The sequence below is a fragment of the Vanacampus margaritifer genome, chromosome 4 (genome assembly GCF_051991255.1).
Source record: "Vanacampus margaritifer isolate UIUO_Vmar chromosome 4, RoL_Vmar_1.0, whole genome shotgun sequence".
Taxonomy (NCBI): Eukaryota; Metazoa; Chordata; class Actinopteri; order Syngnathiformes; family Syngnathidae; genus Vanacampus; species Vanacampus margaritifer.
This window is the reverse complement of record NC_135435.1, coordinates 8,585,513-8,611,051: the sequence shown is the minus strand read 5'-3', so window position 1 is coordinate 8,611,051 and position 25,539 is coordinate 8,585,513. Positions and strand designations below refer to the sequence as shown.

The following is a 25,539-nucleotide window of genomic DNA, read 5'->3' as shown; positions in this document are numbered from 1 at the left end:
TTGTGTCAGGTGCTGGGCCACAAAACACTCTAATAGGATCTTGACTGAATGGACTTATTAGGATACAAAAAAAAAAAACTTGTCATCTAAGCTCCACCTTCATTTTGCATTATGCAAATAGGCCAGTTGGTTGGTACCAACTGAGTGATGCCTCCTCCCCTCGTGGTCCACTTCCCACCTCCTGAAATCTTCTCTTCTTCCTCCACTCTCGCTCAAACTCACTACTCTCAACCTGCTGAAGGTAAGACTAATGTTTCCCGTTAACCATTAGATCCTAGTATAGACCTCTGAGATGAGGAAATAAATAGCCAATTTTTTATTTATATCTAATTGACTATTTTAGTGAAATGTGAGACTTCAACAGAACATAGATAAAACATATCTGGAATCAGTATCAGTATACGGTAGGCTAGTACAGAATGGTGTACTGATGAAAACTACCTTTCTGACATTGTATGTTGTGGACTTGTGGCGAAAGCATTCACGTGCATAGAAAGGTGCAAAATCAACTCTCATATATGAAGTGCATTTGTTGTCATCTTTTTCAACAGTGACACTGCCGCGAGATACTTCAAGTAAACATGGCCGCGGTAAGTTAAATAAAGTACTGTGAGATGTTTTTAACTTGCTGTTATTGTGTCGGCAGATGCTGGCTCTGGGATGGATCGTTAAGCTCTTTTTAGGCTTTACAGGTCCTTTTTCTATAATCATGTGAAGCAGCTTAAGCAGTCATTCAGTGGCGAACATCGTTTGTGGTCCTCCCTGCTGGCGTATGCATTAATGAAGTAAGACGTGGTAATAAACAAGGGTGGGACTTGTAAGTTTCAAGTCCTGACCTCCAAGTTTCAAGCCAGTTCAAAGGTACTGTGGCACTGGCAAAGTAAAGTACATAAAGTCTCTACTAAATTTCAAGGAGGCAGAGTCGTTATTATTTGGTTGAAACAAGTCAAGTCATGAATTTTTCTCAGTTCCAAAATTAGCCATTAGCCAACTTGAGTTAGCTAGCTGTACATTCACATTATTTTTCTAAATGGTCCCAAAACCTCTTTGTATTGTCTATTTTTTTGTCGTCTTGTCAATTAACGCATCTCTGACATGATACTGAGTTCATGTTTGAGTCTGACCAGTCATTTGCTAGCCAAAATGGGAGCTAAAGTTGTTGATGTTGATGTTTTCACAGTAACAGTTAGTTAGATGTCGTAGATGCCAAACTTTGGATATTTCCAAATTCTCTTTGTCCTCATTTTATCCCAAAAATTCCATGAATCTAAAATAAAAAAAAATAAGCAAGTGAAGTTAAGTCTTTACCTAACTATTTCAAGCAAGTACTATAGTCAGTAACAATTTAAGTATTCACACTTGAGCTACTTTGCAATCGGTATCAGTACTTGAGTTGTTTAGCTGTATATTCATCATTTATCTAAATGCTCCCAAAACATTTTTATATTGTTCATTACTTTATCATCTTCTCATTTAAACTACCTAACGTGAGAAATTTATGTTTGACCATGCAGTCACTGGCTAGCCAAAGTGGGATCCTAATGTACTTTACATGTCTTTTGTTTCATAGTAACAGATGATAAGCAATGTCATATATGTCAAAACTTGAATGTTTTAATTTTATTTTTCCTGATTTTATCCAAAATAAAATTCCTTAAATTTAATGTAATAATCTTGGGAGCTACCTCTTAGCTTAGCATGATGTAACCTCCGCACACATTTTAGCATACTGGCAAGTTGCCACACTACACATAAAAAAAACGGATCTTCCCAAAACGAAACAAGCATAACATTTTCATTTTCAAATGTAAAACTGGCAAGAATTTTAAAGAACGTGCCTGCACCCCAAAAGTGGCCCGGGCTGCGAGGGCCCTAAATAATTGTTTGCAGCTCTAGTTTATTATTATTATTATTATTATTATTACTATTCATTTATTTTTTACCTAAAAAGTATTTTTTAAGTATCAGAGCGTCAATAAAGACTGTCTTTGTTTTTCATGAAAACTGATAAAAATGCACTTCCAATAAAGTATTTGCGACCTCGTTTCTACCGCGTTGTTATTTTTACGCTGGGGTGGTGTTATCGGCAGCTGCAGAACGTAACTAAAAAAGTAACCTGTAATCTAACTTAGTTACTTTTAAAAGCAAGTAATCAATAAATTAACTAAGTTACTTTTTCAAGGTAACTGTGGCCACACTGGTCATGTAGTTCAAGTCTCAATTTGAGTCTCCTGGAGCGTTAGAAGCTATTCATCATCAACATAGCTGTTGGGTCTGTCCCGCAGACTGGCTCTTTCCGTGTGGTGTCAGAGGACGAGCAGGCCATGAGATCCAAGCTGGAGCATCTGACAGTGAAGGATCACGGGCCCGTGTTTGGACCGTGTCACAAAATGCCCGGCCACACTGCACAAAAGGTGACATGGCTTTGGATAGGGTCGTCTAACATTGGCCCCGCGAATCTAACTATTGCGCTACCACTTTGCAGGCTAAAGATGAGCTGAATGAGAGTGAGGAGAGGCGGGTGCTGTCCCTCAAGGATCTCCGGGCCGTGATGAAGGAGAGGGCGGCCGAGGGAGACGACCTGGCCAAACTGGTGCTGGAGCGTTTCGGGGACAAGCCTGATGCTCTGCTCCTGCGCTTCCTCCGAGCCCGCAAGTTTGATGTGGTCAGGGCGCATGAACTCATGAAGGGTAACCAACCGTCGTCAGCTTGTCACGTATCATTATTTTAGCATTGGTTCACATTCCGTAGATATTTACTGATAGCTTGAATAATTGAGAGGGAGGCCTCTTTTGTGCTCCACTTTAGCATGAATACTGTCCATCAACAGAGAAAGGGAGCCATGTGTTTGTTAATTGGAGGCCCTGATGAGCCACTGACAATGACCTCCTTTGTGTCCAACTGGGACAGCGAGTTTATTTTACTTGTGAACTCACAGTGTACCGGTGGGAACTTCACAGTAGAGCACCATGAGATACATTGCTTGGACTGGTCACGTTGATGTTATGTAACTTATTGATTGCTTATTTAATATTTAATGTGAGCTATACAGCAGATATAATAATAAGTATACACCCCACCATTTCCCCCCCTTTAACTCATTCACTGCCATTGACGGCTATAGACGTCAAAAATTAATTTGAACTATTTCTATTAGTTTAACATTTTTTCCCCACTTTTGTTAACAAGAGTATGAAAACCTAGAAGAAAATTATTGTACATTGAGAACAGATATAAAATTTGTGATTAATCGTGAGTTAACTATTGAAGTCATGCGATTAATTACAATTACAAATTTTAATCGCCTGACGCCCCTAATTTTTAATAATCTTTTCTTTAAAAAAATAAAAATAAAAGATTATTTAAAAAAAAAAGTCTAGGTTTTCATACTCTTATTAACAAAAGTGAAAAAAAAGTATATAAAACTAATAGAAATACTTTTACGTTTATAGCCGTCAATGGCAGTGAATGAGTTAAAGTAAACTATAACTTAATTGGGGGGAAAAACACCCGGCATCCAGCCCATAAAACAAGAAATTGCAATAATCATGGATCAAGTAGGATTTCACGTTAGTGATAGACTCAGTTGAAAGAAGCTTGCTTTTACAACTGCGCTGATTTGCTTGTCAAATTTAAAAGATTTGTGTCAATCATGGCACTAAGGTTCTTTACGCAGCATCTGGGATTAACGCCAAGATCGATGGCATAGTCAAGTTCACCAAACACTATTACTTTACTTTTATTCTTGTTTTAAGTTCAGGAAAATAAATTTCATCCAATCTTTCACTTCCTTCAGACAATTCTGAAAAAACTGAACCCAGACATCTTTGGATGTTAGCGGCATATTGCATATATATCTGTATATCATCAGCAAAGCAGTGAAATGAAATTTGACATGTTCTAAATATTGATAGGGAAAACAAAGCTGGGCTTAGTATAGAGCCTTGTGGCACTCCACACATGAGGCGTGCTTTGGCTGATGAAAAAGGGCAAACGCTCACAGAAAGAAACGATCTGAAGCGTTCTAGGGAAGTGGCATGATTCGAACATCGTGATCCACAGTATCGAAAGCTGTAGTGAGTAACTCCCTCTGTTCACAGGGGGATGGACATGGAGCCCTGCAGTGAACCTCGCCTTGTTCATGTTCACTTTTCTTCATACAATGATTAGTGTGATTCGAGACCACGGCTATAAAAGTTTGGGATTTTTTCATTATACTGTAGGTAGTTTTTATATAATTTTTTATTTTTAAATTGAATTTGTTTAAAATAGTTTTAGAACAGGTCTAGGTTTAGTTGTTGTTAGTTTTGATTTCTTCCAAAATGCTTTTTTTAGTTTAGTTTTTATTAGGGTTATTATTGTTTTGTTTTGTTTTTCAATATATGGAGTACTTGGCGAGATGAAAAAAAAATCACTATTTTTTGTGAAACAAAGTCAAATAGACTGCAATTCCAAAACAACTGTTTGACATTTCTTTTCTCGATGAAAAAATAAATGCATTTAAAATAAACCCTGAACAATCATGTACTGTATGTAATTAATTGATAAAGAGCAAAACAAAGGAAATGTTCACAAGTTTTAGTTGGCTTTATAAACGTAAAATGTAGTTTCAGTTAGTTATCATTTTTTAAAATAAAAATCACTCTTGTTTTTATTTAATTGCATTATTGAAAATGTTTCTTTCAGTTTTACTTTTAGTTATTTCACTGCTATTGACGGCTATAGACGTCAAAAATTAATTTGAACTATTTCTATTAGTTTAAAAATGTTTCCACTTTTGTTAACAAGAGTATGAAAACCTAGGATTTTTTTTCATTGTACATTCAGAACTGATATAAAATTTGTGATTAATCGTGAGTTAACTATTGAAGTCATGCGATTAATTACGACGCCTTAGAATTTTTAATTGTAATTAATCGCATGACTTCACTAGATAACTCAAGATTAGTCACAAATTTTATATCTGTTCTGAATGTACAATGGGAAAAAAATCCTAGGTTTTCATACTCTTAGTTAACCTTGTCCTAGACCTGCTCCATGAGTGAGCTCCGTGTTGAGAATTGCTGCAACATAAATACAACTGACTTTTATGAAAAAGTGTGACAAGTTGGGCAAAGTTTTGTGAAAATCTTGTCTTTCAAAAAGGAGGAATTTCCACTTTGAGCACGACAATAACCCAAAGCATGCCGATATCCACATCAACATAAAAGTAGCTAAGTTCTATTTGTCTCACTTTTATGGAAACGATTTTGTGCGCAAATGAAATTTGAACTTTTTCTGAGGGTTGTGAGTGAAAAAGGAACACACTCAAGTCATGCACACTCAAAGGGCATACAGTGTACATGCTATGCAACAGCGGTGTCATTGTGTGTGACAACCTTCACCGATAACCTTCCGTCACTTTGTGACCCGCAATGATGTCATGTTGTGGCTTTTTGCAGGTTACGTGCGTTTCAGGAAGGAGTACCCTGAGCTGTTTGAGAACCTGACGCCCGAGGCGGTCCGCAGCACCATTGAGGCGGGCTACCCTGTGGTTCTCCCCAGCAGGGACAAGTACGGTCATGTAGTCCTGCTCTTCAACATTGAGAACTGGGACCTGGAGGAGATCACCTTTGATGAGGTTGGCAAAATATTTTGGATATGCCTTTTACCAAGTGTCATGAATTTATGGATTAAGAACAGCCATCTCCAAAAGGAACGGCAAGTTCAAGTTCTTTGTTTTTCTTGTATACTGAAGACATTTGGCTGCCAGATTAAGAGATGAATGTGAGACAAAAGTTCCGAATTTCAGCTTTTATTTAATAGTTTTTTCATCTAGATCAGGACAGTGCACCCTTTGTTTGAACCCACCCACTTTTTAAGTGAGCGAAAATATTAGAACAGACGTTATAATTTAACTTAAAATGAATAACATTGAATATTTGGTGACATAACCCTCACTTGAAATAACTGCATCAAGCCTGTGAGCCATTTACATCATCAGGCCTTTACTGCAGCCTCTTTCAGTTCGTTTGTTTTTCAGGAGGTAAAATGCATGCTCTATTGGGCTAAAATGAGTTGGCTAGTCTAAGACCTTCCACTTCCACCAATACTTTTGCTCAAAAAGTGCTCTGTCTTGAGTTGTTGTTAACACTTAAAAGCTGAAATTCTGGACTGTTGTCTAATATTATTTATTTTATGTGAAACTCGGATGCCTTAAAGGGGAAGTCAACCTCAAACATTTCTTGACAATATATGTGTGACCTCACCAGTCTAAACATGACATTCTGATAAATTTTACATTAGTTGAATATGACTTAAGCAGCAAAATCCATCTGTTTTTATCCATCTCAGGGGGAGGCCAATCCCAGTTCACCAGTTTTCTGAAGCTGAGCTGTGACTGGTTGTCACCTGAGACCTTAGCAACTATGATGTCATTTTCACTCGACCGCAAGTGGCAAAATGGCCGCCTTCTGATATTGATAAAGAACTGCTGGATTTTGCTGCTTATCTCATATTCCACTAAAGCAATATTAACCAGAATGCTGTATTTAGACATAGAACATATTGTTGTCAATATTTTTTGGGGGGGTGGACTTCCCCCTTTAAGGATACAACAAAAACAAAGGAATATTACCTCGCTGTTCCAATACTCTTGGAGGGGACTGTATTTGTCTAGTAATTATCTTAATGTTACAGCTCCACTGTGTGTGTGGGTGTGTTTGTTTTTGTTACATAGTGCGGCTAGGAAATGCATTATGTCAATGAGATGGCCCCACAAAGATAGTAAAACAAACCTGTGTGTGTGTGGTTTTGTTTTTGTTACATAGTGGTGTTAGGAAATGCATTATGTCTATGAGATGGCCCTTAAAGATAGTAAAACAAACCAGTGTGTGTGTGTGTGTCCCCCCCCCCCCCCCATAGTGGGGCTAGGAAAAGCATGTCAATTAGATGGCCTCACAAAGATAGTAAAACAAACCGGTGTGTGGTCTTGTATTTGTTACATAGTGGGACCAACATTTCGGGATTTTGCAGAGTTGTGGGGCCATTTTGCTGGGCCCCACAAGTTTAAACCTCTTTTTGAGGGTCAAGACTTGGTTTTAGAGTTTAGGTTTGAATTTAGTTTGTTGAGGTTAGGGTAACGAATAGGTGTAGGCAATCATTTTTGATGGTTGGGGATAGGGAAATGGGCTAGGAAATGCATTATGTCAATGAGATGGCCCCACAAAGATAGTAAAACAAAGTTGTGTGTGTGTGTTAGATTCTACGGGCGTACTGTGTGATCCTGGAGAAGTTGCTTGAGAATGAAGAGACCCAGATCAACGGCTTTGTCCTGATAGAGAATTTCAAGGGCTTCACCATGCAGCACGCCTCAGGGATTAAGCCGGCTGAGTTCAAGAAGATGGTGGACATGCTGCAGGTTGGTCACATGACATAAATAACTCTACACATTTGGAGCATTTTCCTATTGTAGTTGTGTTGGCTGCGCAGGATTCGTTCCCAGCCCGTTTCAAGGCGGTCCACGTCACCCACCAGCCGTGGTACTTCACCACGACGTACAATGTGGTCAAGCCTTTCATGAAGAGCAAGCTGTTGGAGAGGGTATGAAGAAAGGGGCGGGGTCTTTCCGCATCACTTCTCATCTAAATTGCCACTAATACCTTTCACCTCAGGTGTTTGTTCACGGGGACGAGCTGGACAACTACTTGAAAGAATTTGACGCCGACATCCTCCCTGCCGATTTTGATGGGAAAGCTCGCGTGACGGACTACCAGGCCATTGCTACCAGGCTCTTTGGCTCCGAGGACACGGCTCTCTGAACCAGGACGTCCTTCATCCCAGATGAAGATCAAATAGGCTCTGATTGGAAGCTATAGCACAAACTTATTCTTTTTTTTTTTAATTCGTTAGTCAGCGCTGAGCAGAAAAGTATTTAGATTTAGCAGAAGATGGTGCACATTGAAATGGATGTTTAGATATTGCAGAAAGAGTTGATTTGGATGTGGCAGCTTACTGTTCAAACGGAGGTGCTGCGTTAGGTGTTAGCTTTTTACAACTTGGAGATTTTTTTGCCTGCTCGATGAATGCTAGCAGAAAAGGAAGTGTTTATGATGCATGAAGAATGACATGAGAATATATAGGGAATATAAGGTGATTATAAGTAAACCTGCATGATATTAAACACACGTATTGTCCTCGTGGCCCTAATCTTCAGATAATTAAATAGTAAAACTGTATTCATTAACATAATAATAATAATTCTGTTTTTCCTGGCTGTAATATATTTGGTCAGGAAATTGCTAACATGTTAATGGTAATATTAGATTATAGCAGAACTTCTGAAAGAGATTTTTTTTAAATAAAACAACAGGAAATGTGTTTTCTTCGGACAAAAATTTATTTTGAAATATAACCATAATTCTATAATGACTCTTGAAAAAGAAAACAAGGAAATAAAAAATACCCAGTGTCCAAAATGAAAAGATAATATGTGCACTTCCTTTCTTATCCCTTTATGGCATTTCAGCGTACACAAAACACAAAATTAAAGCTGCATATTTACTGTGGCTTAACATTGTGACTGTGGGCTCTCAACCAAAATGTTGACTCCAACCTAATGAGTGTTTCTGGATTCTAGTATTGAATTATTCATTTTCCCCTCAAAAAGCATGAGCCCAAAACTGCTAAGGATAGAAAAAAATGGATTTTAGATGCACTGGGCACACATAAATACATTTGCTTTCACAACAAAGTACATATATAACATTTCAGGTCCCCCACCGCGGTGTCATATTTACATTACACTGATCTTCATAATCTCTTCTGATTGCTTATTGCCTTTAGTCTCTTTATCCCCCTCCATCCCTGGGATCTTAAATTTTTCAAAATAAATACATTTCCCAAACATTTCTTAACTTCTTCGTTAACGTCGATCATTTTTGTTGCTGTTAGAGTTGATATGATATGGCAAAGTACGTATGTCTCACTCACCAACATATTGTACAGACGTCCAGGTTTTTGGAAAACAGTAATTATTCACACACACAAAATGAACACTTGTAAAGCTGGACTAAGCTAAAAAACAACAAATAATTCTCATATTCATGAAGGCTGAACTGGAAACAAATCAACCAATGGCGTAGTGTTGGGTCAGATGATGTTCGGTGTCTCTGACAGTAGGTGGTAACAGTGATTTTTTTCTATAAAGGCTATGCTGGCAATAAGTAATCTGTTATTGGCCATGGTTATATTAAATGGTGATTTTTTTTTTAATCTCCCACCAAATCCAGCAAATAAGATACCCCTGCTTTGTGCCATATTGAATGATGGTCACATTTGAATGAAAATAATGGGAAAGAAGAGAAAGGGGAATCCGGGAGTGAAGCAAAAGTGGTATCATATTTGCCTGACTGACAAACGGAATCTGAGGTAAACAGCAACTAGTCATTTTTGTTGAAGAAACTGGACACTATCAGCCCGCCAGATACTAATAAACAGGCGTGCATTTGGAGGATTTTTCCCTTCAGAGACAAACATAGAGATCCGGACGTTGACGTCACGCGTCTAGATAGAAAACGCATCTGCCACTTTGAGTAAACGGCAAACACCACCACACTTTAACAATGACTGAGAGCTGTTGTGGAGGAGACGCACACAAAAAAAAGTATCGAGCATGCTCCAGGCTACAAAAAGAGGAATCAATGCGCAGCCAATGGAGCACTTTGTACATAGTGGCTAAATCAGCAGATGCTAACTGTTACCACACGCAAAATGTGGGGGGAAATAATCAGTTTTGTTTGTTTGTGCTGATACGGTTTAATAGATATTACACAGTTGAATTGAATAACTGAGCAACACCATAAAGACTTTTTACGGCATAAATGATGGTGGCGTCGGCCGAATTAGCAGATGCTAAGTTGCTAACGTACCTACATAACACAGCCAAGACTTGCGTCAAACTGCTAACGTCGATGGCATTTTGACCACACATAAAAACAAATCTGGATTGTACAAACTTGTAAACTAACTTTGTATGATCAGACCACGTAGCGGTGTTGCCGAGTTGGGAAAAAAAAGCACTCCTGACACTTCCTCGGCAATGGTAATATCATCCAACCTGTCCAACAAGTGCATGTATATCATGTCCTTTTCATAGTGAGTGTCAATGCGCTTGGGCGGAAAGTTGACCGATATACGCTAGTTTGACCCCCCCCCCTCCCCCTCGTTATTGTAGTCCATTAATGCGGCACCGCTACTTTCTTGCAAAAGGGGGCGTGTTCAGAGAAATAGTCACGTGACGTCCGGATCTCTATTGTGTAAGTTGTCAATTTCATTTGTGTACTATTTTTCTAACATTGTAAAATAATAAATGACTTATGTGAGATCTAAATCAAAAGATAGGTGATGGCTTGTCCAATACACCATTGTCACCTCTTCGTTTGCATCATCATTTTAAAGTCAAGACATATTGTATGTTTATATTACCAATTGACTGGCCTTAGGTTGCCGTAAAGCAAAATTCTTTAACTTTTACTAATAGATCTCTAATAATGAATGTTTTGCATTCGAGCAATTTACTTTCTTTTTTTTTGTTCAAGTAGCTGCACTCCAGCATTCAACACCAAAATTTATGACACTCACAGTTATAAGAGAAAACAAAAACTGAAAAAAAAAAAACCTTCCCTATATAATGTTCACTGGCTAATGACATAAGATGATTACAATCACCAGTATTATTTCAAACAGTCCACAAAAATAAACATTTGGTTTATTATTTAGTAACTTGGCCCTTCAACTAGTCATACCTCACAGCTGCGATCATGTTAACCACGCTAGTAAGTGTGCTTACTAGTTGTATGGTGAACTTGGGTTTAGGCTTGGCTCTGGCCTCTGAGCTCTGGCAGTAGGTTAGCTAGCGTCTTGACTTTCGGCTGATGCTGCAGCTGGTCAAAGGTCAACGGAAGAGTAGTTGGTCGCGGTGACGCCAACAAGAGACAACACAAGGAACATCGGAATTATCATACATCCAATGTTGCACTCTCATTAGCAGAAAGGGGAAAAAAACATGGCGGGATGGGTGGAGCTATAAAGTGCACAGAATCCGAGTAATAGAATGTGAGTGTGGGAATGTGCATGGGGTTGATCCCTGCTCTCGAACAACTATGCTTTTTTCCTCTTTAAGTGTCATGCATACAGTAAGTGCTCGGGTGGTTGAGCGGTCATGAAGAATTCTACGAAGATAAAGAATTTTTTGGAACTGCTAAATTTCTACCAACTACAATTTAGAACTGGGATTGGGCCAATGTCGTTACACATGGTCCCCACTCTTCACCTCTCCACACACGCTATATTTATGAATGACATGGATAGTAAAAGGACGCTGCATCGAGGCAGACAGCATGGTGGTGATAAGCAGTGATGGGCACCAAGCGCAGCACTAAACTACTCTGATGGCCTCATTTTGGTGGTCCGCATCTCCTATTTGGTCAAATCCTTCAACTATCAAACGTCACCGTTGAGCACTAGTGTGTTTGCAGGTGGTTGTTCCTGCGACTGTGCTGAAGGCATGGGGGGGAGGTGTGGCGGGCCGGGCCGGGCCGGGCGCAGCACCAAAGAAGAAGGCAGAAGGACAAGAGGGAGGGAGCGCTTAAGTCCCACATGTCTCCTCAGTGCTGGGACAGTGGAGTCTTGTGTGTTTAACGGTCAGGGAGTGAGAAAAAGACGGACTTTTAGGCTTTTTCTTTTGTGCAGGAACTCTTACTCGGGTGGTCACTTTGGCACGGCGGTTTTTGCTTCTGCCACTGGCAAATGGCATTGGCGTAGCCCACAATCACTTTGTCCATCCAGGTGAGGGGTTTGGGGAAGAGCACGGCACCCTTGAAGAAGCCGAGGTGGCCGCCGTGCAGCGTCAAGGCAAAGATGACGTTGGGCTTCTTCTCTAAGGAGTGACAAAGCAGGGAGATGTTACACCTCTGGACTCTGGACATGAAAACAGAGAGTTGATACTGAGAGTGATTTATACAGATAAAAGCATGATATCGCTTTGTCAGACAACCACAGACTGCCATGACAGTATAATAAAGCAGAGGAAAAAACATAACATACTCATTGACATAGCAATCAACAACAATTTAGCTAGGCACAAACTAGTCTCAGACTTGTCAGTCAAGTGCTGGTGCTTTCGCCATGACATTTGTCCTGGGTGTCAAATTAGCACGATCACAGTAAACTAATACTAAGCCTAATAAAAATGTAACCCAAAAAATAAATGAATAAAAACCAACAAACCTGCCTTACAAACAAACTAGTTAAAACAGAATTGTAAAAAAAATGAAATTAAAAACTAACCATAATGACAAAATGCAAAACTATTATAACCCTGGTCATAACACGCCGTTTTGTATTACTGACCTAGGCTAACGTAACATCAAGGGACCATAAAGCAGGGACCCCCATATAGTCGTTAATACATTATACAAATCACATAATCAATATCACAATTAGCTAGTTATTTTCACACTTAACCTTGCCTTCCATTTTGAACTAAAGTACACAGATTCACATGTTGACACCAAAGTGTCTGACTACATCAGGGGTGGCCAAGTTCGGTCCTCGAGAGCCACTATCCAGCCTGTTTTCCATGTTTCTCTCTACTAACACACCTGATTTATGATCAGGATCGTTATCAGGCTTCTGCAATGCTTACTGATGAGCTGATCATTAGATTCAGCTGCGCTGAAGGAGGGAGACATGGAAAACAGACTGGATAGGGGCTCTCAAGGACCGGACTTGGCCACCCCTGGAGTACAGCATACAAAGCTAAAAGTGGAATTTGTCAAATCACAGTGAGCCAAGTGAGCCCACTAGTTTATTCTTCCATTTTCTACATCGCTTATTATCTCATGTGTCACTAATGTAGTGTGCTTTCTATCGCCAAAATATTTGACAGGTTATACGCAGTGAAAAACTTTCATGTAGGGTTAGCATGTCTATGTTATATTAGAACATGTAATGGAATAGAAGCACACAAAAGTTTCCTGAGATGAAAATGAAGGAAAATATGTAGTTGTTGCCTATTTGCAGTCTACACATTCCGTCACCAACTCAAGCTTAGCGTTCAATATAATGCTTTAACATACAGTATGTGTGTGCTGTACTGTACAGTGTAGAATCATCCGCATACATCACTAAATTGGATTTATTTAATATTAATGGCAAGTGATTTGTAAAAATAAAAAATACAACTTAAAGAAGTCACTTCTCTGACATAACCTTTCATTCAAGAAATCGAGCCATCGAACCAAAACTATGGAATTTAAGTTTAAGCAGTAGTATATGATCAATTACATCAAAAGTGATTACAACAATAAAGAAATCATACGACGAACCATCACAACAGTCATAAGTCGACTACTGAGCACACCAAGTTCCCCGCAACCTAAATAGGCCAAGTAATGTAGTGTGATCATTCACAGCCAATGATGACCAAAGCGGGGCATATCATCATGAATCATATGAGTCGGGTGTGCGTCTTAACTCTTGACCTCCGCCGAACCCCTGACACTGACTCACCCGACCCCTGGGGTTTCGTCAAAACCCAGGTTAAGAACCACTCTAGTCAATCCTAAAAGGTTAATCGTCAGATAAATTAAGCAGTTATTTTTCCACACTTTCAACTTCCACCATGTTGAATTCAAACCTGCACTGCTTCCCCCTTATGACTGTCTTTAATAAATATCATTAGGCTCAGGCGGTTACATTTCTTTCAAGTACATTGCATTGAAATACAGTCAAAAAACGTAAATGTGAGAATCATAATCTAGTAGTGTAAAATGGAATTGTGACAACAATGACCGTTACATAGTGACCTGTCAGTGAAAAATTGGGTAGCTCAATGTTATTCTAATGCGCTGTGGAAATCCAATGCAAGGTGATTGTGGATTAAACTGGACAATGTCAGCAGATCTGACTTCATAAAAAAGATAACATGCAAAACTAGGTCGCCGATAAATCATTCATCTTCATCCCATGGCCACGTGAACGTGAGCTGTGCCCGAGCGTGGCAGAGTGGTCGGCTATAAAGGGTTGGCCTGGATCTCTTCATTTTGTCCCTCTTATCTGGGTTAGTGGGAGACACTGATACAGTTCAGTAGTGATTAAGATCCCACGGGGCTTTCAACTGTGTCTGCCATGCATGGAAGTTGCCTTGAGTGCTTGTCCACAACGGACAATGCCGGTTCACCAGGCACAGACTGGCGGATTGGTAACAAAGTCATGAAAAGGGAAATGGTTATCATGGTAGTATGGGTGTAGTCTGTGCTAAAGTTTGGAGCACAAGAGTAGCAGCATGTACAGAGGATGTCTGTCATGCCTTTTCCTAGCATGTCTGTGTCATTCATTATATTTGAAAAGCAACAGCTGGTAACGGTGTTTCTCAAAATAAACATTATTGAAAGTCTTGACAGCACATGCATGCCTCAGAGTTTGTATATAGGGCAGTGTTAAGAGGGAGGGAGCCCAAGTGGCAGAAGATGGATTACACTGCATGTTCAAAGTGACACAATTTGAATTTATTTATTTATTTATTTTTTGTCATCAAATGGCATGAGGGTTTGGTTCTGAATATATGTTGCTTGAAATTTAAATTGAGGATAGCCATTAAATCAGAATTGGCTGTGTCAATCCAGCCATGGTTCAAAGTGCAGGCATTCAAATTATGATAATTAATCTGGTTAATAATGATATACTCAGCTATCTAAGTGGGTGGGTGAAGTGTCCACTTTCTGACCTTTCCAGGGGTTATATACTAGAGATTGAGATTGATCGATTTCCCCCCTCCAGGGCCAATACCGATACCGATTATTGGTAGTCAAGGAGGCTGATAACCAATATTTGGAGATGATTGATACTTTGGGACAAAAAGGACAACAATAATATTGTCAAAAAAAAAAATACAACTCTTAATATTGTTGAAATGTCTTAAAGCATATGTTTATTGAACAATATTTAATCTTAGACAGCGTCTATGAATTTCATGTACAAATATCGCTGGCAAAAGTGCGTATGTTAAAGTGCACTTGTATATATGATTAGGTTTATATATTTCCTTTTGTTGAAATACTTGACCTTATTTGATCAACATAAAACAAATAAGGGGTAGGACTAGATGAGTTTTTAACTTCCTCCTACCCCTTTTGAACATATAAACTCTTTTCTTTCTTCCTATTCTTGTTTTCTTTTTTTCTCTTCAATTTATATTTTAGACTTGTAATGTGTTTTCTTTATGTTTATATGTTCAAATAAAAACCATAAACCAGTAGACATCTTTGTTTTAAAATTCTAACAAAAAGGTCAAGGAGCTCCCAGGGTCATCAGTAGGTCTTAAAAACTTAAGTACCATAGATCCTTCCCAATAGTTTTCTGCAGGATTTTTTTTTCACAATTTCAAAACAACTGAAATGCTAAACTTTCACGTATCTGTGTTTTACTTTATAACAAAAAGCGCAGATTTCACAAGATCAGCAGTATCTCTTATAAAGATATCTGAAAATTTAAACAAATAGTTCCCTGAGGCAGCACGGTGGCTGACTGGTTAGCACGTCCGCCTCCCAGTGCAGAGGACGTGAGATCGAGTCCGGGCTTCGGCCTTCCTGGGTGGAGTTTGCATGTTCTCCCCGTGCTTGCGTGGGTTTTCACCGGGTACTTCGGTTTCCTCCCACATTCCAAAAACATGCATGGCAGGTTAATTGAACTCTCCAAATTGTCCCTAGGTGTGAATGTGAGTGTGGTTGTTCGTCTCTGTGTGCCCTGCGATTGGCTGGCAACCAGTTCAGGGTGTACCCCGCCTACTGCCCGAAGCCAGCTGGGATAGGCTCCAGCACCCCCCGCGACCCTAGTGAGGAAAAGCGGCCAAGAAAATGGATGGATGGATGGATGGATGGATGGATGGAGTTCCCTGAGTTTAACACCGTTTTAAACAGATTTTTTTCCTTCAGATTTTTGATAAAGGTCAATACAGATATTTGTCAAAATTCTGAATATCTGCACCGATATTTAGCCCGGCTGTTAACTGGTCTATCCCCCCTATATATACAATATGCAGACTTTTTGTTACATTTATGAATGTAATTTTCATTTTTAATTGTAGCGCTTCAGTTCCTAAAATGCTTCAGAGTTCTACAAGCCCGTTTACATTCCATGTCAAGTTGCTTCTGTAAGACTCTTTTTGGATCAGACAAAAAGAGTTGGCAAAATGTTATTGCTCGTACAGCAGCACATTACCATACCAAATTTGTGAAGGGTGTGGAATTTGAACAAAATAATGTGCCGATTGGACACTTCTACAAACCAGCCAATTTGCGCTGAGCAGCCACAATGACTTTGACATTTGTCTAATAGGGCAGATATTTGTTATCAGTCTCATAAATCTCTGACATAAGAAGTCCAACATCTACCACTACTTTGTCAAGTCATCTAGCTTGATAGCATTTATTTCTTCCTGATAGCTCCTCGAGATGTCTCAGCATTTGTAAACTGCCTCTAAACCAAAACACACTTTTGTCTACACGCCATACCAGCCTGGTCTTGACTCTATTGTTCTATTGAGGTGTTTGGTGCTAAATAAACACTGATGAAACCAATTCAATAATTTGTGGAAGCATAGTTGAAACATGTTGTGTCACCCATGTGGTTGTCATGACAAATAGTTGCTTACCTGCTAATGTGCGGGGGATTTTGAGCAGAGAGTCATGAACCAGAGGATCATCTGCAGCGTTCACAAGCAGCAGCGGTACGTTTACCTACAAAATAATTACGGTTCATCAGACCAACAGCACAGAAACAATGTGAACCAAGTGGAGTTGTCTTACATTGTGAATATAATGTACACAACTTTCTTTCTCGTAATACTCTTTGAGAGAGCTGTGGCCGTGGAATTTCCTGTTGAAAGACATGGATAATGCAATTAATTCATTTGAAGACATTTCCAATCCAATCATTTTTACAAGAGCATCTCATTACAGTATCATTTGTATTATTTCATTCCTTCCCCCAATAAGAATCAATAAGAACTGATAAGCCCGCCACCCATATACATACATCCATTTTTCTTGCAAGAATTACGACGCCATGCTACTTTTCTTTCTAAAATGTGTGCGATTTGAAAATCAGAACCGGCAACTTTAACGTACCTCATGATGTTGTCGTCGATCTGCATGAGGGACGTTGCTGTGTATAGCCGACCAAGATCTCCCGCTATCATTTTAACAGAGTTACCCCCAAATAGACTGTGCCTGCAAAATACGAAAAGGAAAGGGATCACATCAATACAAAACAAAGTATTTGAACAATAGCGATCTATTCATAGTCAAATGTTCTCTGGCAATGTGACGAAAAAAATACTTTAAAGTAGTGCATTTGAAATCCTACACGGTAAATTCTGTGGCGTAAATTTGACTCTAGATTAAGTTTGACTATTTTGAGTGGGACCAAATAGACGCAGTAATATTTACACTTGGAAGAGAGTAAAATTAAGAATTGGGGAAAAAAAACAATCATTCAAGGGTTGAGGAATGAACTCACTACCTTCAGCTATGGAGACTGCCACACTACCACCTGAGCTATGCCCCTCCTACTGTTTACTTATCTCCAAGAGGAGACCAAACACATTGTTTTTGGTCTCTTGGAGTCAAAAAGATTCCAGCTGACACGAGCGATATACTATCACACAGCAGGAGCTGCATGGCTCAGGGAGTAGATCGACAGTCTCCCAAGTTGAAGGTCGTGAGTTCGTTCCTCAAACCTTGAGTGACTTTTATTTTTTCAATTCTTTATTTTACCCTCTTCCAAGTGTAAATATTACTCTAAAACTGAGTCTATTTGCTCCCACTCTAAATAGAGTCCAATTTACGTCCAAGTGATAGGATATAAGGATAAGAAATAGAAACTAAACATTATAAACTAGATTGATTGACTGCTATCAGTGGTAAATTTAATTCCTTTGCCACAAGTCCTACCTGTGCGAGAGGATTATTTTCTTCATGTTGTCAGCCATGAGAAAATTATAAAAGCGCCTGAACTGATCCCACTGTAGGAATGTTTCCTGGGCCCTGAAAGACAAACAGACAGGAAGTCAGCTTAGTGCTCACACAGCCACTCAGCATTCCTAACAACGCAATGTCATGTCATGTAATCCACTGGACAAAGAGTCAGACGAGTCAGAAAGGAAGGACTGTGCCAGGCATTAACAAATATTGACACCCAAAACTTAAAATTAAATCTAAATTATTCATGAAGAGAATAAATTAGCTCAGCTTTCTAAAAAAATGAATGCAGGTTGACACATTAAAAAAAAGAACTTCAGCTGCTTCTATATGAACTTGTAGTCTTTCCTGTTTCTCGGGAGCTGTTTGCAGCAGTTGAAGCACATTAAAGCATTTAGGTATCACTTGCAAAAGTGCTTATGAACATGTCAGATTGCCAGTTTAGGTTATTGCGCTATGCATGTCAACCCCTCTGCGTTACAATATCTATGTGATATCAAAGTTAGAAGGCAAAAAATGGAAGGAGTCATATAAAAGCCAAATAGATATAATGCAATTACAGTTAGTAAACAAATGAGACAAATGATTCAGATTAAGTGATGAGACGTCCGCCCACCTGAGAGCACTGTAACCTTGACAGACGCTGACACAGCAAAGCACTCGCTCCTGGTTGGACATGTTCTCACCCAGGAACTTGCAGACGATGTTCCCCCCCAGACTGAAGCCCACCACTATCAACTGGGTCTGAGGATACGTTCGCTTAATGTAACCAACCATGGCGGCAAACTCCCAAGTGCACCCTGGCGAGAATATGTTTACAGATCAACACAAGATTGCATTTCTCCAGTTCTTGAAAAGCATTTCCTGACTTGCCATAAGTAAACATGCGTGGTGACGTGAGCTCGATGTTGGGTAGCGCTCCGAGGTGGTTTAGCACAGCACAGCGGTAGCCGTCCTTCTGGGCGTAATCCACAAAGGTTCGGATGTAATGCTTCTCACTGTGGTTACCGATACCAGGGCATATCACCATGGTGATGTCATCTGTTCAAACAGGCACACATAGCTCAATATTAAGAGATTATGGTTTATGTTAATGCTTTATACTACATCAAAACAAGTCAAGGTGAGGGTGCAAAGGGTTATACTGTTTCTCTTAAGATAAAGCAAAAAAGGGAATCCAGTACTGGAAAGTTAGCATATTTTTTACTCAGTTCCTCTATCTATTGTGGTATGGTCTGCCAAAGTTTGCCTTTTGGGCAACATTCATGAATTAATCGTGTATGCAGATAAAAAAAAATGTTAAAAAAAACAATTTCAATTTGAAGGCATGACTAATGGTAGTTATCAATGGTTGGTAAAACCAAATTTTATAAACCTGCTGTTGGTTGACGTGACTGAAAGAAAAAGACTACATGCTTTGGCGCTCGTGGTCAGATTAACCAATCAAATGGCTTGCTTGCAGGTGGCGGTCTAGTTTGATCATCTGAAAAGCTTCATCTGAAGGAGGATGTTCATTTTCAGGAATTAAGAACATTGTTGGACTCGATAACAATATTTTGCAAGTCGAATGGCTGATCGAGTCTGGGTCAAGTCTGAGACCACAACTAAAAAAACGTGTTGAGTCTGGACTACTACAGCCATGATGGGTAGTAATTAAATATTTCACATACAGCTTTACTATATATTTTTCATATTTATTAGTTGCATCACCTCCTGTTCGATGATCCCCCACTGGCTCAAAGAGGTCAAAGGTCGCAGTGGCTCCATCCGGCATGGGCAAGTACTTCCTGACCCCACTAGGATGAGGTGCGCTCACCCGACCGAGTTTCCCATATAAGGCCGTCTGGAGGTGACCGCTCTTGCCCCACAGTAATGGAGGAATGTACCTGTGTAGAGTGCCATCAATGTTTAACATTGTTGTTATAGATTGTTGTTGCAAGTTACTCACTGGGCGTGTTTACATTCCAGTGATGAACTTTGATGAACTCAAGTCTAACTTATGAAATATGCTGCATATCATTCAGAAAATATTCCCATGTGTCATTAACACCAAAAATCATATGATTTTACCACGCTAAACTTTTAGACTGGTTCAATTTTTAGGTGGAAAAAAATCCAACTGACACATTCACCATGTTTTCTTAGATTACAACGAAGGCCATTAAACACATGTGACACAGTGATTACATGTTCCGCATAGCTACAAGCGGACCCGTGTCTGTGTATACAGTTCATAGTGACGTCACATGTTACACAAGCCCTTTCACCTTGCCCCTGTGTTTTTTCATCTCTGGCTCCATTTTACTGCACCTTGAAAATACACTGTTACATAAGAGCACGGGCAGCAACTTCAATTTGGTAATGTGATCACCTCTTTCATTTGTTGGAAGCATGAGTGGAGCTTAACAGCACGTTTCTGGAAGGCAGCAGCTTTAATCCAATAGAAGAGGCGGATCATCTCATTTTGTAAAGTGTATTTGTAACTCATAACAAAAAGCTTCATATCACAAACAGCTACACAGACACATAGCATTAAGGCACACTTGATATTATATGTTGATCGTTCAATAGTTCAAATTGTCTGCACGTTCAAAAACAGCTGTTGGCCCTGATGACCTCCCAGCCCTTCGAAGCTTCCATATGTGTAATCGATCTCTTGCACAAAATGACAGGGTGCCATTGTGGGCAACAAATTTTACTTCTTATAATGCAATCATAACATAGATGAAGTTAAGTTGAATGGCAGCTATCTACTCCCACATTATATTAACTCTGATGAACAGTCAGCAGGGTGAAAGGCCAAGTACTCCGTGTGAACTGGTTACATAAGCAGACCCTCGTAGTTAACTTCAAGAGTCCTGCTAAAGACCTATGGTTTCCTCTGCAACAATAGAGAAGGATGTTGGCTCTCAAAAGTTCGAGTTCAAAAGTTTTTTCTTCTTCTCCACAATTAAAGGCCATGAAGCCAACAAGAGTAATCAGCCGATTATTGCCCTTCAAACATTTGCCAAAACGGCCAACTGGCCGATTATTTCTCCCTTAAAACGTTAAAATCAAAGAAAACTGAAGTTTCCGACTCTGTGAAAGTACCCTAAACATACCACAATTTTGCTTGCGTAGCATTAGCAACTAGCGAGTGTGTAGCATATGTTATTCTGGTTATTCTGTTGTCCCTAAGCTTCCTCTAAGCTCTATAATGACACCCCAAATGGGAGTTAACTGAAAAACTAAACACACAACAATAAGAATTACATCCACTCTATATTTAAATACAAAACATGCTGTGTTTTTAAACCATTGTTAGCCTAGCACTAATGCTAAAAGTGAAGAGATTCAAAACATTCAAGCAACTTCCCATTCAAAACGGGAAGTTAGCATAGACTTCGGGAGTGTTTTGCAATAACAAATATTCACACACAAATGCTGTGGGAACACATACCCACAGGTAAGATAACACTTTGCAAAGGCACAAATTCTTCCCAATGTATGAAAATCGAGTTAATAAAATTTAACTGTAATTTTGTTCTGAACTCAATATATATATTTTTCAAAACAATCAGCAAATTAATTGGTAATCAGTATTTTTTTTTCTGCCAAAAGTTGGTATCTGCATCAGCCTATAAAAATGCATTTCGGTCGGGTCCTAGACAAGAGTTTCGTAAATAAAAACTCTTACTCTTTGTAATGATCGTATTTAAAATGTGTTTTCCTTTTTTTGTGCATTTGTACCGACAAAGCCTGACAGAGACGTGCGGCACACAAAGGACCACTGACGACAGATGGGATCATCACCAGACAAACTGGTACATTACACTACAGACCAGCATCTCCATTTCCATAGCAACACCATCAATGATAGAAAACTCACTCTTTGGTCAGCTGAGAACAGGACTTGAGCAGGAAGTGGTTGAGGGGTGTGTCTTGATAGGTGAGGTCAGGGGGCGCGGTGGCGCTCTTGAGGTTAAGACAGCGTACAATGACGTAGAGGATCGTCGCCACCGCAGCCAACTTCATGCCATCAAACATCGCTGGGAGCTCCGGAGCGATGGTGTGCACATCTGAATCATGCGTGCTCATGATTGCGCTAGAATAATAACAAAAAAAGTTTATAGTTAAACATTGTTAAAGTCATATTAAAAAAAAAATAATAATAATCAAGCAAAGCAATTTAGTAGAACCAGGAAATTTTCTGACATATTAACAAGTCTCAAAATATATTAATTATAAAAATAGAAATATACAAATAATGTTTCCAGGGTTATACTATGCTCCCCTTTGGGATCATGGCTCGAGCCTTTAAATTTAAGTAAAACTAAAATTATGATATTTGGTAGACACAGAACTGATTACCATGTAGATCTGGTAATAGATAATACACAAATAGAAAGAATATATGAAATCAAATTTCTTGGAGTAATCTTGGACCATAAAATCTGCTGGAAATCCCATGTGAAACACACATTGGCACAAAACTTATCAAAGTGTACTGCATTATTGGGGAAAGTAAAACACATTCTGGATTATAAATCATTACATACTCTTTACTGTGCGCTATTTTTTACCATATATAACATATTGTGTGGAGGTGTAGGGAAATACTTACAAAAGTAATTTACAACCATTATGTAAGATCCAAGAAAGGGCAATAAGGATTATAAATAATATTGGATATAATGACCATACAAACGCACTGTTTATAAAATTGCAGTCGTTGACATTTTTGGACCTGGTCAAATTCAAAACGGTGCAAATAATGTATAAAGCAAGAAATGACCAGTTGCCAAAAAATATCATGGGAATGTTCAAAGACAGAGAGGGTGGGTATAATCTAAGGGGGATTTTAATATTAAGAAGGAAAAGGTTCGAACAACAATGAGAAGTATGTGCATATCAAGGTGTGGTGTGACTGTTTGTGTTATTCATTTATAAGGATCTAATTTGTATTTTATGTTTATGTCTTTTTCACGTAAACTTGTAACTAGGGTTATACTAGGATAAGCTACAAGGTATAAAAGAGTAGGAGTTTAAAAAGTTTATACTTCTTCCTACTGTTTTTCCAAACATGTGTAAATGCTTTGCGTTGTTGATGTTTTTATTGAACTTAATTTTATTTTATTTATTTTTATATATCTGTTAGAAATAAAGTCATTCATTCATTTATGCCTCGTCTTTTTTTCCCTCACCCTCCCTCAGGGTGATCTCAGGGTGCTTTTTAGTGAGTACCGACTCTGTTGGTTATTGTTTTTCACGTTTTTTGGACTGGCTGAACTTTCACTTGGACTTTTACGACACAGAGCACAGAAGAGCCACACAATTTGTAATTATCATAATTGAGGGAAGTACAGTGCATACGTTCACACAGCATTGTGCAAAATGATTGTGCCATTACTTGTTTTCATGTCTCTTTTCACAACATTAACAGTAAATGGGAGGGGCGACGCAGGCTTTTAGCAATGACGTTAATTTCAGAGTAGACCCAATCTGTTTGTCACCTTAACTTGTATACTGTATATATATATATATATATATATATATATTTTTTTTTTTTTACATAATAGTTAACGTTGTTGTGCACACTCTGCGGAATAGTTCTTATGCACATTTCACTGCAACAAAAGTGTTGTGCAATTTAAAGTCACATAATACTAAATACACTTTTGATCTGCCCTTTGTGTACATACATTATATATATATAACTTACTTGTTTTTGTGGTGGCTGCAACAAACAATTATTTCCAAACTGGGAAAAGGTGATGGATGAAGTCACAGTGATGTGGTCAGACCTTAAGTAAAATAAAAGACACAACACAAATAGACAATCACAATTTTTTACCTTGAGTGACATCAAAAACAAATTTTGACTCGCAAAAACTTATGACACACACACAGTTGTTTTCTCAGACGAAGAACATGTAAACACAAGTTAGCGTCTGAATCCCCAACCACGTTTTTAATAAACTCGTCTAATTTCCGCATACTAGCATCGAAACACGTAAACACAGACACTAAAAGCGGTGTCTTTTGAACTACCACAAGAAAATGTATTTATTTTTGGACGACAGTTGGTCATTAATGAAGGTTGTGGTTTGACAAGGGTGTCTGCTTATGTTGCCTCTGCTAGCGTTCTTTGTCACAATTTGCTGGCACACAGGCGCTCAAATGCCATTAGGACAGTTCTGGCTTTACTGCATGATGGAAAACACGAAAAGGGGCACACTTGTAGAAAATAAAAAATCTAAGCTAATGTCTGTTGGTCGTACAAAATAACAACAATCCATCATTTGCATTTCGTTGGCTCCACTTTGCGACTAAATCGAGGTTCGGGCCACAAGGATCGATACAGTTTTTGTTTGACATAGAGTAAATGCCTATATTTTAATTTAGTTTAGTTTATGGTAGCCACGTTTACACTATCTTCAAATTCGTACGTTAAATACTATATATTATACTATACTATATATATTGTGTACGTAAAAGCAAAGGAGGACAAGACCAGCAGTCGCAGCAGCATCTTTAGCATAGCGTTCACTTACCACAGTCGAGGGAAAGAAATAGCCGCTGCGTGAACTCCAAACGTCCAGATCTTATTTATACCCGTGAGAGTTCATTTGTTTGTTGGGTTTGGGTTAAGTCATATCTGTCTGCTGTTGTCGCCTTGGAAGTGGAGACTAGGCGAAGCACACCAGCCAGCAGGTACTGTACTGTAGCCACCACACTGACAGCTCGATTCCGCTTCCGAGAAGATTCCGCAATTTGCATACGAGCGCTGTCATTGGTTGAGAATTCAGAAACGTCACAAAACACTGAGTCATATCGTGACATCAAATTCTGGCGCAGAGTAGCCCTTTGCCTTCACCAAATCTTATTTCAATGTATTTATTTTGGTATTTAAAACTATATTTTCTCATTAAAGAGTAGCACAAATGTACTGCACTAGATTGGCCTCAAACTAAAGCATAATTATTTTTATTTATTTTTTGTTGCAATTTTTACTCAATTAACAAGGACCACTACAGTGCAGGGATATGCTACAATACTGTATTAGTTTAGTTTTTTAAATCTACTTAAACTCACTACTCATTAATATACTATATACATTTAGAACGGCCGTGAAAATTGAAATGATTAAGAGCTCGGTGCAAAAGCGTGCAAAAGCGTCATCCAGAACTGAAGAGCAGTAGCCTACAGAAAATGAATGATGATATGATATGATGATCAGATGTTGCTTGAATGCAAAAACGTTTCAACTTTGCCTGGTTCTCTACAAACAAGTATTCCGTGCATATATTACATTATTACATACATGTATTAATGAAGTTTACCTCGGGGTTTACCAACATGCTGCCAGCCAGCCCTCAAAGACCACATAAGTAAAGGTCATTGGGACATTGTGATTTCCTAGGAATGTTGTAGAAGTGATCATTTGAAATTGAAAATGTAAAAACTTAGATATTTGTAAATAAATAATAACATCTTGCAGATTGATATTTAACTGCTTCCTACTTTGTAAAATCATTGA

At 38.8% G+C, this 25,539-nt stretch overlaps 2 protein-coding genes across 3 annotated transcripts; one reads left to right on the top strand and one right to left on the bottom strand.

Moving 5' to 3' along the window:
- The first annotated feature begins 121 nt into the window (after positions 1-121).
- On the top strand, positions 122-8,467 carry LOC144050450 (retinaldehyde-binding protein 1-like). Its single transcript, XM_077563694.1, has 8 exons — positions 122-241; positions 552-590; positions 2,286-2,414; positions 2,486-2,690; positions 5,442-5,620; positions 7,241-7,399; positions 7,471-7,581; positions 7,653-8,467. Exons 2-8 carry the CDS (start codon positions 582-584, stop codon positions 7,797-7,799), a joined length of 939 nt encoding a protein of 312 aa, XP_077419820.1. The 5' UTR covers positions 122-241; positions 552-581; the 3' UTR covers positions 7,800-8,467.
- On the bottom strand, positions 8,355-24,752 carry LOC144050449 (monoacylglycerol lipase ABHD2-like). 2 transcript variants are annotated; one of them, XM_077563692.1, is made up of 12 exons: positions 24,554-24,752; positions 23,722-23,803; positions 21,889-22,104; positions 19,731-19,906; positions 18,894-19,061; positions 18,637-18,820; positions 17,994-18,086; positions 17,169-17,270; positions 16,848-16,917; positions 16,694-16,778; positions 11,741-11,917; positions 8,355-10,922 (listed from the first exon to the last, which is right to left on the bottom strand). In XM_077563692.1, exons 3-12 carry the CDS (start codon positions 22,095-22,097, stop codon positions 10,888-10,890), a joined length of 1,299 nt encoding a protein of 432 aa, XP_077419818.1. In that variant the 5' UTR covers positions 22,098-22,104; positions 23,722-23,803; positions 24,554-24,752; the 3' UTR covers positions 8,355-10,887. The 2 variants fall into 2 exon arrangements, with proteins under 2 accessions (XP_077419818.1, XP_077419819.1); XM_077563693.1 differs by lacking the exon at positions 8,355-10,922 and having other exon boundaries at positions 11,842-11,958.
- Between the last annotated feature and the right edge of the window lie 787 nt (positions 24,753-25,539).